A 15,582-nucleotide genomic window follows, 5' to 3' on the forward strand; every position below is an offset into this window, starting at 1 on the left:
TCTTTTGGCTTTGATGATAGTTGCTTCAAGGTGGTTGCAATGGATGTTGATGGTGCTCACTCCCTTTTTAGAGAAGAAGACTAAGCTCTCACTCAGAATTCCTCAAAGAGAAGCTCGAGGTGGATGACAATGGCAGTTTGAGAGGAGTTTTCAGCAGAGCTTTGACCAATTTCTTGACAAAAGATTCCACACTAGAGATAAAGCTCTCTTTGGGCTACTTATAGGCATCAAAAGGAAGGTTCTCGACCTCTTTCTACTTATGATCTGATACCTTATACTTAATTTTACGCCCTGCTGCGCCAAATTCTTGCATCACAAATTCATTGGTTCTATCGTAACTGTCTCAAATCAGTTGCCAACTTGCACTTTGTTTTGACATCCACCGCTCATGCCCTTGTTGTTTTCCTCCCCACTACTACAAAAACGATATTACTTGATGCTTGGAACATCAAGAATAATGAAAAAAAGCGGAGGTTGGTGAAAATTTCTGAATTTTTTTCATTCCGTTTTTACTTGACGCTTTATAAATGTCAAGTAAATTAGAATTTCAGGGTTTCATATATCAAAGAGATGAAAAATTGGGGGAGGCGACCATAAACCCCCGAAACCACACAAAACCCTAATTCCGCCGCTGGGGTCGACATATCCTCTTGCTCCTTTCTGCTATGAGTGCCACCACCGCCGAAAGTCGACGGGAGAGCTAACGGCTTGTGGTGTGGCACCATGTGGAGATACCCAGTTGGGTTCGGTAGTAAGGAGAGAAATTCCCAAGGTGGGGTAATAGCAATGGTTCTCCGATTTCGAGTCTGACGCCTACGACGGGTTTGAGGTTGTCGGTTTCTTTGCAGTGGAAGTTGCGATAGCAGTTACAAGCGGCGCACTTAAGAGCGTCGAATGTGCCGTCAGCACCAACGACGAGAAATTCGCCTCAATCGTCAAGGTCGTAACCTCCAAATCGCTTAGGTGGTTGTTATTTTAGAATAATATTATTATATTTATGATTTTTCATTATGAAGGAGTTTATGTTTCGTCCAATTGAGAACAAATTCATATTTCCATATCCTTTCTTCATTCTCTTAAATTTATCATTAAGTTGGTCATTTCGTATTAGTTAAAATGTGCTTGAATTTGTGCATACCTTCCTGGTTTTGGAATTGAACACTCAGGGCATGGCTTTGCTAGATTGGCATAGAACGTCACATTTCTATGGACATTGTGGAGAAAGGACAGTCCCAATGGATGCTAGAAAAAGAAGGGAATACTCCAATTAGTCATGTAAATTGAGAATTTTTCCTCGTGTCGATCCTGTGAGATCATCGTCCTTTGCTTTTTTGATTGTTGAATCCCTGCATAGTGAAAGCTATATATTAATGTCTCCGGCTCTTAAGCTTGTCAATTGCAGGTCATCAACCAGGAGAATGACCATGCACTCTTAAGCAGGCAATCGAGATATGTGCTTGAAAATGTAGTTGCTTAGTTGTTTTTATGGAGGTATCTTTCTTTGTCAACAAGAAGAATGATAGCGAAATACATTTGATAGAAAAAAGCTTCTAGTAGTATCCTTATTACTTATTACCCCTTAAAATTTTGTTGTATGATGTCATGTACATTCTACAGTTTAATTTAATCTCGTTTCATGAATTAATCAATGCAATTCCTTGATTTGCTTTTGTAACAGCCTGGAGAAAATTTGGAAGAAGTTGTGATGTGAGAAACATTGGAGGAGGCTGGTATTGAAGTTGGAGAGGTGGTCTATCACAATTCTCAGCCATGGCCAGGTCTGATCATTTAGAAATTACAACTTCTTAACCACACCTTTGCACTCTAATAAACAGTGTGTTGATGCTTTTGAAAGAAAAACACCCATTTTACACCTTTCTCGTCGATATATATAAAATCTCTCTTACTAGTCATCAGTGTGAATCTTCTTACTTTTGATTTAAATTGTAATTCTCAAAACATGTTCTGCAATTTCTACGTACCTCCAAACCGTCAGGTCTATATTTCAATTTTCAATTTTTAATTAGGTTGGTTTTGTTGTTATTTGAGTGATTACCTAATCTCTATGTTGCTGAATTTTTGTTGTTATTTGAGTGATTATGTTGCTCGATCATCAAAATTTGAAATGACATCTATTTCTATGTACTAAATCCATATATTTGTGGTTCCATCTTTTAGTAGTTGGAAGATCAAATTCAAAACACGTCAAGATCTGAGTATGGTAGTTACTCCAAGAATAAAATCCGAAAGAAGCAAAATTCAAATATTTGGGTCACAGTTAGTCTCATGTTCTATCTTATTTAATTTATGCATTAAGGTTACCACTATTAGTTATGATAATTTTTAACTTGTTTAATTTGTACGTTATATTTATATCATAGGAGAAAGAAGTTGTTAGTGCATCAACCACACACGGGGAAGCTCGTACTCGCAACTTGAATTGGATGAAGTACGCGTGGAATATGGGCTAAATATTTAGGACGATATATCTGATGGACTTCTTATAAATTTTGTGTATAGTCATATGGAAATGCCCAAAACTTTTTTTGTATAAATGTTTTTTTTAGCTATTATAGGTTATATACTTAAAAAAAATGTGTGGTGGAGGATAGAATTTTAGTCTTGTGATTTTTGGAATATATAACACATATAGATTGGTCTTACAATTGTGGAATTATCATTTATTGGGGTGGGTTGATAGAGTATATACTATTGTATGATTGGTTTTGTAAATTTTGGAATCCTTCATATACATGGAAGGTAATAGAAGAATGGAATTGTTTATTTTAGTATTGTGAATTATTACGTTGGATATATTGGGCTGATATGTAGATCTGAAATATGTGTAACTATTTATTTTAGTTGATGAAATTGTCTTATTGGAGAACATGTAATACAGGAAATGAGAAATGGAAATTAAATTCGAATGTTTAATTTGGAAAAAAAAAAAAGCATAGATGACATTGCAAATGTGTCAAAATTAAATTACTTGTCCATTATTTCAGGTCAAGATAAAAATATATTTGACAAATAAAAAATGTCAAGAGTAATCACATATGATACATAATAAGTGTCAAGAATTAATACACTTGACATGTCATCAGTATCAAGTGTATTATATTTCTTAACACGGAAATTGTATCAAAAAATATTTCTCTTGACGTTTTTCCAGTATCAAGTTATCACATTATACTTGCTTGACGCTTTTATTAGCGTCAAGTACACCCTCTACTTGATATTGGAAAAACAATAATCCAATTTCTGTAGTAGTGGGTCCATTTCAAGTTAATGCATTTTTCTCCAAATTTCCTAATTATGCTAACTAAAGAGCTACAATAACTTATATTTTTATAAGTTATTAGCAACTCTTAGCCAGATAAGCCAACTGCAGAAACAACACGGATAATATTTGATTGCCTTAAATAAATATTACTAATACACAAAGTGCAATATATAGTACTTGTGAAATTTTGGCAACTATTTTGTTTTTTTTATTATATATTGAGTAGACTTTTTTTTGGTAGATTTTGATTAAGAATAGTTGTGATTATATGCAATGTGAGAGATTAGAAGTATTTGAATCTTTTAATCAAGAGAGTTCATATTTGATTAAAAGTTCCTATTTTATGTCGTATAAACAATTATATATAATTTAACTTATACTACCTAACACAAGACAACATAAAATTAAGAAGCAAAAACTAAAATGACCGGAGATTAATGAAACTATTAAACAAGATTCAAATTGTTTCATGCTTTTTTAATCATATTTTCTCTCCCAATTTGCCTCTCAAATTTTTTAGTAAATATTCCTCTGAAAAATTGCCCTCTCCATGTCGTCCCTCAAATTGGCCATGCATGGTGGCAGCCGTTTGCGACGGCAATGATCCAAGGCCGGCTGCAACCAAACCCTGCCATCTCCGTGGGCACGGCCAACGGCAAAATCCAACACTGTTCTATTCGGAAATGTTAATGTATCTTCAGACATTATAATTCTTAAGGTCACAGGCTTGACATCGCCCAAGGAATCCTAGAAGTACATGTAGAGGTCTACGCTACGCGACCCCAAATAGAAAGCTAAAGTCTTGAGTATTGTTGGGTCAGCCAAACCGAGTTCGATCACTATCACCAAAAGGGTAAAATATCCGAGTCGAGCTCAGTGATTGAAAGTCTGCAACCTCGAGAATTGCGCCTATAGACTATATCGGCGTTGTCGATATTGCACATATCTCAAACAGATATCAGACGACAAACTATATAAATAGTTCAATTCCACCAGCCTCAAGGGGTAAGTAATACTTGGGTGCTTCATTGAACTAAACATTTTCTGTGCTAACTTAAGCATCATAGTGCATTCGGCTCAACATCAGATCAGTACGAATTCTCTTATAAGTCAGTCAAGACAACACGCCAAAAAGTCTAAATATATTTTTATAATTTTTTTAGAAATATCCATAGATGTGAACATTTTATTGATATTTTCATCCATTTTATTATATCTCCTTAACATTTTAAACTTTTTAATTCAGCTGCTTGCTGGAATTAGTAATAAAAAGGGACATTTATGCTGACTCGACCTTGTGGCAATTTAAAGTATCATGGTGCATGTATTTAATGTAAAGACTAAATTGCAATTTTGATTCACCAACCTTCAAGTTTTTGTCTATTTTTTTCAACTTTTGAACTTAAAAATTGTCTTATAAATTTATTAAAATTTTGAATTTGTTTGATAAATCTTTTAATTTTTAAATTTATGTCGGGTAAATTCTTAAACTTTAAAACTCGAGAACATAATACAACTTTTTAAAAATAATTTATAAAAATAATTTAAGTACCTAATTGTCGAAAAATAATAGTTATTTTTAATTAAGTTTAAAATGTATTATTAAAAATATATAAATTAAACATATTTAAAAGATTATATAAACTAAAATATTTTGTACTAATTTTTAGAAAACATGTGTGATAATCATCTTAGTAATTTTTTTTTAATTGAGATGATTTGATTATGTTCACAATTTCCAACTTTAATTTGAGCCTATATATATATATATAAAATAAAAAAAAAATTGTGCTTGGTTAAAAAGATGTATATTTTAAACTTTAATTTTAAACAAAAAGGAAAGAAAAAAAAGGTTAAAAACTTAGAGTAGGGAAATTGAAGAGGAAAAAAATACAGATTATGCTAACCATTTATATATATAAAAAAAAATGGGCATAGAGTTACAAAAAAGAAAAGGTCTATAAAAAATTAAAGCAAAATAATTTAAAATTATTAAAATAAAGCAAGATGAGATAGGGGATGAAAAATTGAAAGTTTAATTTACCCCATTTAGGTTTCAAAAACTAATTTGATTATACTTTGAATCAAATATTTTGAATTCGTTAGTGTGATAGAGAAAATCTTTGGAACGGGTTAATGTGGTGGTCGACAGAAAAAATATTAATAAAAAACTAATGTGAAGATTGAAAATTAAATCTAAAATTGGTTTTAGATCAATAAAAAATAAGATTTTAAAATGATAAATAGGGAGTGTTACAAATGTTTTAATCTTGATAATTAAAATAAAAACGGTTCATATATCCATGTATCCATCAAATAGAATGGGAAAATATTTTGAATTAGTTAATGTGATGCGAATAAATTTTAAGAAAAAACATAGAGAATAAACAATAAATCATGGATAACTTTTAATTTTTTAGGTTTATTGTTTTTTCTGATAATTGTCTCTAACTTTTTTTTTTTATTTTGATTTTAATGATTTGAGGTAAATTTCACTCTCATTTGAACCAAGATTTTTTTTTTTTCGTGATAATTCATTCTTATTTTTTTAAAAAAAGTTATTGGACGATTTGATTAACTCTTTATTCTAAATTTTAATTTAACCCAAAGGATTATTCTTTTTTATTTTGTATTAATCTTATCTATATTAAATTGTTTTTATATAAAGTCCATATACTTTTTGTAGTTGAGAAAAAGATGATTTGATTGTCTTTTTAATTTTAATTTAACAAAAAAAAATTATATCAAAACCCTAAAAACTTAAATCTCTTTTGAAAAGAAAAAATACAGAAGCATGTAAAAAATAGTAAAAATTATTATTAACTCCTAAACTAATTGGTATACATTTACAACAAAAAAAATTGAAAATTTTGAAAGAAAACTACGAAAGTATCAAAATAATCGATCACTCTGTCAACCTCTAAATTACTTGAATAAACCTCAAAATCAAGGTCTTTTTCTCCACCTTCTTTAATATTCAAAGATCCTTAGATGAATGTATAGGGGGAAAAAAATACAAAAGCATGTAAAAATATATTAAAGGGCAATTTTCAAATATAGAAAAATGAACCAAAATATTTATAATTAATAGCAAAATATCACGATTATTACTATCTGTATCTGTATTGTGTTAGTCTATTGCAAATAGATTGTTTTTTTTTGCTATTAATTGTAACTAAATCACTCCATGATTTTACAAAATTGAAAAGAAAAAAAATTGAAAAAGATGGCATACATTTAAAAAAAAGGGAGATGGAGAAAAATTTGGGTGTTTCTTAGATATACCCAAATATAGTCCAATAAAATGTTGTCATATAGTCTTATTTATTTTTTAAAAAAATATTAATTTATTATTTTTTTGTGGCAGAACACAAGAGATAGGTGCGGCATTGCTCTTTTATCTAAACCTATAAACTTCTTAAAGAAGAAGGAAAATAAGTATTAGAAAAGATGTTACAATAAATAGGATTTTTAAAAAAATGGGGAGAGTCGGTTAAAGAAATTTTAAAAAAATTTAGAGAAAATTTAGATTTTAAATCAAATAAAATATAATTTGAAATTATAATTTCTACATAACATGTGATTTTTATTTTTTTTCCCTTGTGAATTTGAGATTTTAGAGAAAAATGTGATTTTCTAAAAAATTACTTTCCCTTCTTTTAACATGAATTTGCGATTTTAGGGACTATTGGATGATTGGAACTACAAAAAAAAAAATAAAATAAAAATAAAAATAAAAAAAATAAATAAAAAGTTAAAAATGAAATTTGCATGTATGAGTTGATTTAAGATTTGATCATAAATCAAATAAAACCCAATTTTGAAACCAATAAATCACCGTGAATGATAAAGCAACCAATAAATCCACGTAAATGATAAAACATATAATATGAATTTTTCTTAAAAAAAAAATGAATACAGTATATTCATAACCCTTAAATCAAATTTTAGGGGAAAAAATCAATAATGATAAGATTTTGATCTTAAATCAAATATTAGAAAAGAATCGAATAAAAACTAAATTTGAAATCAATAAAGCACATGGATAATTTAAATATCAAATTATTAAATATGAGATTATTTTAAATAATTTAAATATCAAATTAACCATAAGAAAACGAAGAGGAGCAAAAACTAGTAGAAGCAATAAGACACCATGCATGATTCAATTTGGGATGCCCATTTTAAACCTTGCTGGTAGCCGGTAGGGGTCTATTAAAACTAGGAAGTGACGCACCAATTTGAATAACCATGAACTAGGTTTTACTTTTACCCCCCAGTCTTTTTATTTTTACTTTTTTACCACAATTATATTCATAATCAATTTCACGTGCATCTCTGCTTCCGAAATCCGATTCTGTTCCTCGCCAAATCATACTCCACCAATACATTCTGCTGCTGAAACGCCCCAAATATAATCGCCGGCCCCGCGCCGCCACCCACGACGCCTACATCCGTCATCATCGTCAAGCATACCACGCCGGCATCCGTCACCAACGCCAAGTAATTCACCGGCGGCAAACTCAGCTTCGCTCCGCCTTTAAACTTTAAAACCAGTTCCGGAAACTCCACCGATACCTCCTTGGAAATATCGAAGCACGGCCGCAAACCGGACTGCACTTCAACGCTCTTAGTTCGAGGATATTTCACCAGCTGCTTCTCCAATTCTCCCGCTACTGCTTCGAAAATTGGCTTATCCAGAAACGTAAACGTCGAACCGGAATCGATGATCGCGCCGCCCTTCCCGGCGGAATCCGGCATGAGATACTTGTACGGGATCTTCACCGGCTTTCCACCGATGAGGATTCTCCGAAGACTAAGGTAATAGTACTCTCGAAATGCGGCGTTGGATCCTGATGGATTCTCTCGGAACGGTGCGTAAATGAAACTCTCAGTCTTCGAATCGTCGGATTCCGAACCGGAATCCAGTACTAGAGGACTACTCACCGGCGAGTCGTCGAACCCGCGAGAAACGAGGCAATAGGAGAAACGTTTCAATCGCATTTGCGAGGGCAACGATTCAGGAGCGCGGCCGAATCCGGCAATGCCGGCTGGTTGATGAACGGACGAGACGGAACAACCAACGAGAAAATCCGGCACTCCTTTCTTGGGGAAATCAAGCGTTTCAGAAAGGAGAAATCCAGCGGTTGCGCCAGAGCCGTACAGAATTCCATAACCAGGACAAGAACCGGAACAATTTCGAGATTTAGGGTTACAATTTCTACATCTGGAGTTCAAATTAGGGCCAAAAATCCAAGCACATTTTGGATTTCGACAACCAATAATCTTCGCAGAGGAAGATAATTTGGGAACAAATTTTGGAATCGTTGCAGCATCAACATTCGGAAACGAACAATTAGAACAACGATAACCGGCGGTGCAGGGGAACCAAACAAGACTACTTCCAGTATCGAAGACGAACGATAAATTCTGCGGTGGAGTTCCGAAGGCGAGTGTGATTGAATAAGCTCCATAGCTACGAGAGAACAGAGAGACATTCTGGATTGATTTCGTTTGTGGGTTCTTGAGATGTTGAGCTCTGTTGAGTGAAGCAGAGAGAAGATAATTGATAATTTTCAATGGATCATCTGTAAGTGGAATGGAAGGGAAAGCAGTGAGGGGGAGTGTGATAGTGGAGATGGAGGAAGAAGATGAAGTGGGAAGAAGGAGAAAGATGGAAAAGAGAAAGGGAATGGGGAAAAACTCCATGGATTTGATCTGGAATCAGCTCCTTGAAGATGAATTTGAGGGAAAATGGAGGTTTTGATCTGCAGAAGCTTTGTTTTCAGTCGTTAATGGAAGAAGAGGGAAATTAACAGGTAGCAATTCACCCAGTTGACACAGGTCACTGGATGCCACGTTATGTATCTACATCAATGCCATGGTATGTTTTAATTTTTTGCCTTTATTTATTTGGGGCGGATCCATGGGTTTTTTTATATACATTTTTACTCCAAAACGCACAAAAGAGATCATATTTTTTTCCTTTGTTTTCATGCAACTTCTCCGCTACACCTTTCGTGTAGCCTAAAAATAAGCAATGGAGGGTTATTTTTAGCCTCCTATCACATGGTACTGGTTGTATAGCAAATGGGAAAGTGAGGAAAATAATGAAACATTATTACAAGAAAAGTATTATTTTACTTATTTTGATTAATCTTTTTGGCTTTTATCCCAAGGAGATTCCTGTTTCTTTTCACAAAACTTTCAAATTTTTTATTTTAATCCTTCGACTGTTTTCTGTCATTTTGGTCCATTCAAATTTTCAAGTTATCTATGAATGAACTTTGTGTTTAATCAAGTGCAAACTAGTATAATTGGTCTATTATATGAATTTCAAATGATCTAGCTAATAAATAGATGGAGCATTAACGAGTTGGTTGCACAAAGTATTAGCATAATGCATATATGCATATTTGTTGTGGTAGGTAAGTGTATGCTTAAGATATTAGTGTGGCCAATGCCACACTAGGAATAATAAATGTGAATATGGATTAATTGTCCAAGATTTGTACTAGAAATCGGATTATTTGTGACTTGAGTCAAACTATATCATTGTAAATTTCAATGTAGCTTAACCGATTAACATATTCTCAGCCAAAGGTTAGAAGTTCGAATTCTCAACTCCACATGTTATTGAGAACTATATCAAATTAGGATTTGGTAGGTTCCTTGACCAAGTAGATGAAAAGTTGACTTTGGATGGTTTCTTAAAGATGTCAAATTGTGTGCTAAGATTGTTATAACCTAATAGGATGTGAAGGTCTGATTGAACATACATCAACCGATTAAAGTAAAAAAAAACACACACACGGTTTGCTCTTTTTAAGGGTTAGGAGAATGAGTCACAACTATAAGATCACATAAGCTTCTAATCTTTGGTAGTATGTGCAAGGGGGGTTGTATAGATTAAAACAGTTTAGTTCACCTAATCCGATATATTGTACAAGGATTGTGCATAATTTCAAGTTGTTTGCAAATGACTATATATTAAGAAAGTGTAGATTCTTAGAGTCTAATACGTCTTTAATATATTTAATATATTAGATTAATCTTTTTTTCTTTTTTTTTTTTCTCTTTTTTTTTTTTTGAGAAAAAGATACCTGTTGAATTTTATGCCTTTATAAATTTGTTAATTTTTAGAATAGGTAGAATATAATAAAAAAAATTATTATTATTAGATAAAAATTATTATATATTTTTTGGGCTATTTTTAAGTATAGAAAAATGAACTAAAATATAGTAAAAATATAGCAAAAATTTAAAACTATCAACGACAGATGTTGATAGACACTAGACTTCTATTAGAGTCTATCAATGTCACTAATAGACACCGATAGTCAATGATAGTTCTAAACTTTTGCGATATCTTATAAATATTTTCAACAGTTTTATCATTTGAAATAATTTTCAGTTCAAATTTTTGCTATATCTTGTAAATATTTTCAACAGTTTTATCATTTAAGAGATGCTTTTTTGGAATCCTATTTCGATTAGAAGATAAAAGTGTTTAGAAGTTAAACATCCAATTTAATCTTAAAAATTCGAAGATTTAATATTGGCTCAAGATATTAAACCATACCTAATCTTCAAAGTTTTTTTTTAAAAATCTTTTAAACGTTTTCGAGTTTACCTTTAATTTATTGGAAAATGTCAATTAAGCCCTTCCATTTAAAAGTTATTAAACTTAGTTACATAATACTGGTTTTTTTTTTTTTTTTTATTAAATCATTGTTTTGTTAATATGTTTATACGCGTTGACAACCCCTTTGTTAAATATTATTTTGGTTATTCAATTTAGATAGATTGCAAATCAGAGTTGAATTTCAAATATATTTCAAATAAACAAAAGAAAAATAGAAATATTAAATTGAACCAAAATTCTGAAACTTGAATCTACTGAATATAATAATATAATAAAACCGTTTCACTTCACGCCTGTTACCGCACCCTCAGAAAAACTGAATAAAACAATTTAAAAAGAAAAAGAAAAAGAAAAATGAAAATTCAAAATTTCAAAAACCAAAACCGATTGATGGTGGGACCCATTTACCGCCACGCTACAATAACATATCGCGTAGCGTACAATAAAATCTCTTCTAAAATTATGGTTTTTGGGGGAAAAGAAAAAGAAAAAAAGAAAATTTCAATTTCAAACCGTGTAAAAAATTCACAAAAATACCAATTCTTCACATGAACGATGAATTTCAACATTGAATTAAGGAAAAAAAATAAACGAATTGAATCCATAAGATTTCAATAAGAACATATGTGAATGTAGAATCTAGAATCAATAATCATAGCATATCAATCCAGAGAGGAAAAACAAAGACGAAGATGGAAGAAAATTCAGATCTAACGATTACAAATCATAGCTGCACTTGGTGGTTTCGAACACACCATTTGAAGAAGAAGAAGTACCATTGGATCTCAAAGGCACCTTCAATGGACATCTGATCTTCGGTTTATAGTGTCCAAATTTCACTAAACCGAACTTGAATCTGAGCCGCAAGTTAAGTTTCACATCAATACTGAAAATCCCCGAGCTCTTCTCAGAATTAAAAGACGAAATTCCATCCGTACCTAAAAGAATTATGTTCTGTCCAACGAACGACGGACTGAGTAAACTGGTGTTCTTATGCCCCTGGTAAAACTGGCTCAAATTCACCGTACTGAACCGCTGATCTTCGTAAAAGGCGCTAACCTCAATAGTGTCGTAGTAGATCCCAATCCTCCGATTTGGATTTCTGGCGGTGATATTCAGAGCGAGATTGTAATGGAGGTTGTTATTGTTAGGCGTAGTGAAATTGAACTGCGTGAGAGAGGCATCGGTGGCGTGGAATTGGAGGAGATTTGGACGGAAGATGAGCCACAAGAGGAAGACAGCGATGCCGAGGACGATGACGACGGTGATGATGATTTGACAGATGAGGTTGAGGATACAGCCGCAGCAGCAGTTGCAGAGGCAGCCGAGACAGCCGCAACAGCCACAGCCGCCGTCGCCGCGGCCGGGGCGGTGGTAGGACTTGGAGGAGGGAGGAATGGAAGGGCCGTAGTAAGCTCCGTTGAGATGGGACGCCATTGTTGAAGAAGAGAATGAGGAGGAAAGGGAGGAATTTTGGGGATATAAATTAGGGTTTGAAGTTTTGAAGGGAAGGTTGGTTCTGAGAAAGATTTGAAAGCGCGGAAAAAGAAAGAGTTTATGAGTCAAATTATACGCGGATTTTTTATTAGTTGTGTCGAGATAATCTGACCGTATAATATATAACCTTCCTTCTTTGCAATTTCAAATTATTTTGGGCCATATCTGTAATTTACCATCTAATTTGTAGTTTTATTTTTAATTTTTTATTATATGTTTAGTTACTAAGCCTCCGTTTGTTAACCCATTCGTTTTTTGTTTTGTTTTTGAAAATTAAGTCTCTCATCCACATTAGTACGACGGTTGAATTATTAGTCAAATTCCAAAATCAAAAATAACTTTTTGGAAGCTACATTTTTTAGTTTTCAAAATTTGGCTTAGCTTTTAAACTATTGGTAAAAGGTAGATAACAAAGAAAGAAATTTGAGAGTAAAAGTAGTATCCATAGACTTAATTTTCAAAAACAAAATAGTTACCAAATGATGCCTAGTATTAACTTATAAAAAATACTTTTGACACTTATAATTTGTTTTAAAAAACTCTCATTAGAAAAAGGATCATTTTCAAATATAGAAAAATGAATCAACTTATTTACAAATATAACAAAATTTTACTGTGAAGAATAGATAGTGATATTTTGCTATATTTGAAAATATTTTTAGAAGTTTTTCTATTTAAAACAATTACTCTTAGAAAAATTACAGTATTACATTTGACTTTTTTAAAAATATATTTTAAAAAATCCAACAAAAATTGGGTCATAGAACATTGTAGTGGTGACTTACAATAGAGTGGGGATCTAAATTTTTGTTCTATGTCATTATCACACCATTCTAAATTTCATTTTTGTCCAATGATAGTTTTGAAATGTTCATGAAAGAGGGTACAACTTTTGAAAGTATAAGACAAATGACAAAGATCATGAGTATTTTTTTATAATTTAACCATGCATCTATTAAGTCCTTAAAATTGTGTCTAACGATACTTGGCCTATTCTATGTTTTTAATGTGAATCTATCAAACATAACATTCAAATATTGAGGTTTCAATTTTATAGGATATAGATTAGTTAATTTTTTTTTTCAAAATTTCAAACACATTAAAAACCTATTAGAGAGAGAGGAAGAAGAAGAAGAAGTTTTGAGATACTTTTAAAGTCCAATGACCTATTAAATACAAACTTTAACATTTGTGGACTAAATTTGAATTTTTTAGGGTAAATTGTTAGGTCCTTTCTTAATTTTGTTTTGGAGTTAAATTACAAATCAAGTCCTTCAATTTCTTGCGTGTTTGTATAACAACCTGACTTTCTAAGACTCTTCATAAGGCCATTACTATATGCATGTGATAACTTGTAGAAATACAAGTTATTTGTACCACATTCTTAGAATATGCGTCAATAGATAGGAAGAAAATGCGCCGATCACGGCTAAATTGATATAAAAAAAGAAAAGTTTTATAAAGATATTGCATACACACCCGCTGATCGCATTTCATGGGCAAAAGAATGTCAAAGTCTATGTTTTGCAAGAAAAACAGGAATCATCGTATGCGATAATCCTTCAAGGAAAGATGCGAACAACGCATGCCTCGAGATTTTTGAAATTGTATAGCAGATACTCTGACGTACGCCCTGATTGTTGACCATGATGCAGCGCTGACATTCTCACCTACCTCGACAAATGATAGCAACCAATCAGAGCGAGATTATCAAGGCAGACAAGCACATGGCTCTATAAATAGAGCCTCAGTACAACAAAGTGACATATAGTGAACAAGATCAGAAAGCCTAACTTTTGCAGGGAACATTCTATTCTAAAACTCCAAATCCCCGTATAGAAGGTCACCAGAGAATTTACCTGAGAAGGAAGTTCACCAATCCACTCCACGAGTCACATCAAACCGGCAAGATTTCATCATGAATCCATTTTGTCAAAAGATTGACATTAATCTTGCAACCATTCCATTCTCTCTGTATTATCGTTTTGTAAAACATTGTTAACTAAGATATTAGTTAACTTTATATCCAAGCGATTTACTAATTCAATATTATCATCATGTTCATCTCCATCTTTATCCATGTTCATCCATCCTTCATTTCCATGCTCATGAGTCACTAAACCCCCAGGGTATGGAGAAAGTTAATCGAATGACTTGATCCATATGGTAGAGGTTATCGAGTTTGCTTAACACGTGCTTAGAAACATACTCATCTGCAAAAGTAGAATTGAGTATGATAATCAAATTCTTGAAAGAGAAAGGTGATATAAATTGTTAAGCAAAGCAAGAAATACTTCTAGAGATAGAAATGACCTTGCGTTCTACAACACTTCCTTTTTTCACATCATAGAGATATGACGAGTGCGGTAACCACCGAAAGGTGTAAGCCAAGGGGAAGTAAGAACCTCGGTCGCATATCCTATATGGATTAATGATTTCCAAATAGCCTTCCCTCTAACCCATTCATCTTCATAGATTCTGTCCAAAAACTTGCCGCATTGCTCATCCGTTCACATCTTGCATTTATTAAGCTTTTTGAGATATCACCTTTTATTAATGCATTTTTATTAGCGCATTACCAAAATTAACACATCTTTATTATTATCGCATGATTCATCACGTTACAACACTATCGCAATCAAACCCCATGTTCGACCTTAGGTCATCCTAAGACACTCGTTGCTAGGTTATACTTGGCTTCTCAGCGAGAAAACTTGTGATCAACGCATGACTCTTGAAACTATTTGCACACAACCATTATTGCATACTCTCATTAACTTCAAGAATAACACATATGTTTACGACATAGCAACATGCATAAATACATTTATTGAAAATAAGAAAATTGGACTATTTATTAGATAAATAGTTTAACAAAATTTTAAACTTAAGATTTCATTCCTTTTGATTCGGGGTACCCTAAAAAAACATCAAGTTTAGAATAAGAAAAATTCGCTGAAAATAAAAATATCTGACAACTAAATTTTGTCAAAACCAAGTTCATGAAAAGAAAACCGTAATACATGAAGAAAAAAAATATATGAACTCAAATGCGAAAGCGTTTTCCTAGTCCCTTTGGCACTGTCACGAATTCCACTTGTTGATCACCCGTGTATCCTTGTCCTTACCTGAAAAACATGTAAATGTAAAGGATGAG

At 32.5% G+C, this 15,582-nt stretch overlaps 2 protein-coding genes and 1 long non-coding RNA gene across 6 annotated transcripts; 1 reads left to right on the forward strand and 2 right to left on the reverse strand.

The window, feature by feature from the left end:
• The first annotated feature begins 541 nt into the window (after positions 1 to 541).
• LOC120074547 lies at positions 542 to 2,799 on the forward strand. 4 transcript variants are annotated; one of them, XR_005481010.1, is made up of 5 exons: positions 542 to 1,307; positions 1,389 to 1,491; positions 1,679 to 1,778; positions 2,179 to 2,277; positions 2,382 to 2,799. It is a non-coding gene; the product is annotated as an uncharacterized LOC120074547 (long non-coding RNA). The 4 variants fall into 4 exon arrangements; XR_005481009.1 differs by having other exon boundaries at positions 542 to 963; positions 1,167 to 1,491; XR_005481008.1 differs by having other exon boundaries at positions 543 to 1,307; positions 1,403 to 1,491.
• Positions 2,800 to 7,418: 4,619 nt separating this feature from the next.
• Positions 7,419 to 10,231, reverse strand: LOC120072788 (probable aspartyl protease At4g16563). Its single transcript, XM_039025283.1, has one exon. The coding sequence runs from the start codon at positions 8,990 to 8,992 to the stop codon at positions 7,610 to 7,612; it is 1,383 nt and encodes a 460-aa protein (XP_038881211.1). The 5' UTR covers positions 8,993 to 10,231; the 3' UTR covers positions 7,419 to 7,609.
• Positions 10,232 to 11,506: 1,275 nt separating this feature from the next.
• LOC120072763 (NDR1/HIN1-like protein 3) lies at positions 11,507 to 12,516 on the reverse strand. The gene has a single exon (XM_039025241.1). The coding sequence runs from the start codon at positions 12,363 to 12,365 to the stop codon at positions 11,646 to 11,648; it is 720 nt and encodes a 239-aa protein (XP_038881169.1). The 5' UTR covers positions 12,366 to 12,516; the 3' UTR covers positions 11,507 to 11,645.
• Between the last annotated feature and the right edge of the window lie 3,066 nt (positions 12,517 to 15,582).

This window comes from Benincasa hispida, chromosome 3 (assembly GCF_009727055.1).
Source record: "Benincasa hispida cultivar B227 chromosome 3, ASM972705v1, whole genome shotgun sequence".
Taxonomy (NCBI): domain Eukaryota; kingdom Viridiplantae; phylum Streptophyta; class Magnoliopsida; order Cucurbitales; family Cucurbitaceae; genus Benincasa; species Benincasa hispida.

What these genes read in the sequence shown, in the direction of transcription:
- LOC120072788 (XM_039025283.1), bottom strand. Translation starts at nt 8,992, where the DNA reads ATGGAGTTTTTCCCCATTCCCTTTCTCTTTTCCATCTTTCTCCTTCTT.
- LOC120072763 (XM_039025241.1), bottom strand. Translation starts at nt 12,365, where the DNA reads ATGGCGTCCCATCTCAACGGAGCTTACTACGGCCCTTCCATTCCTCCC.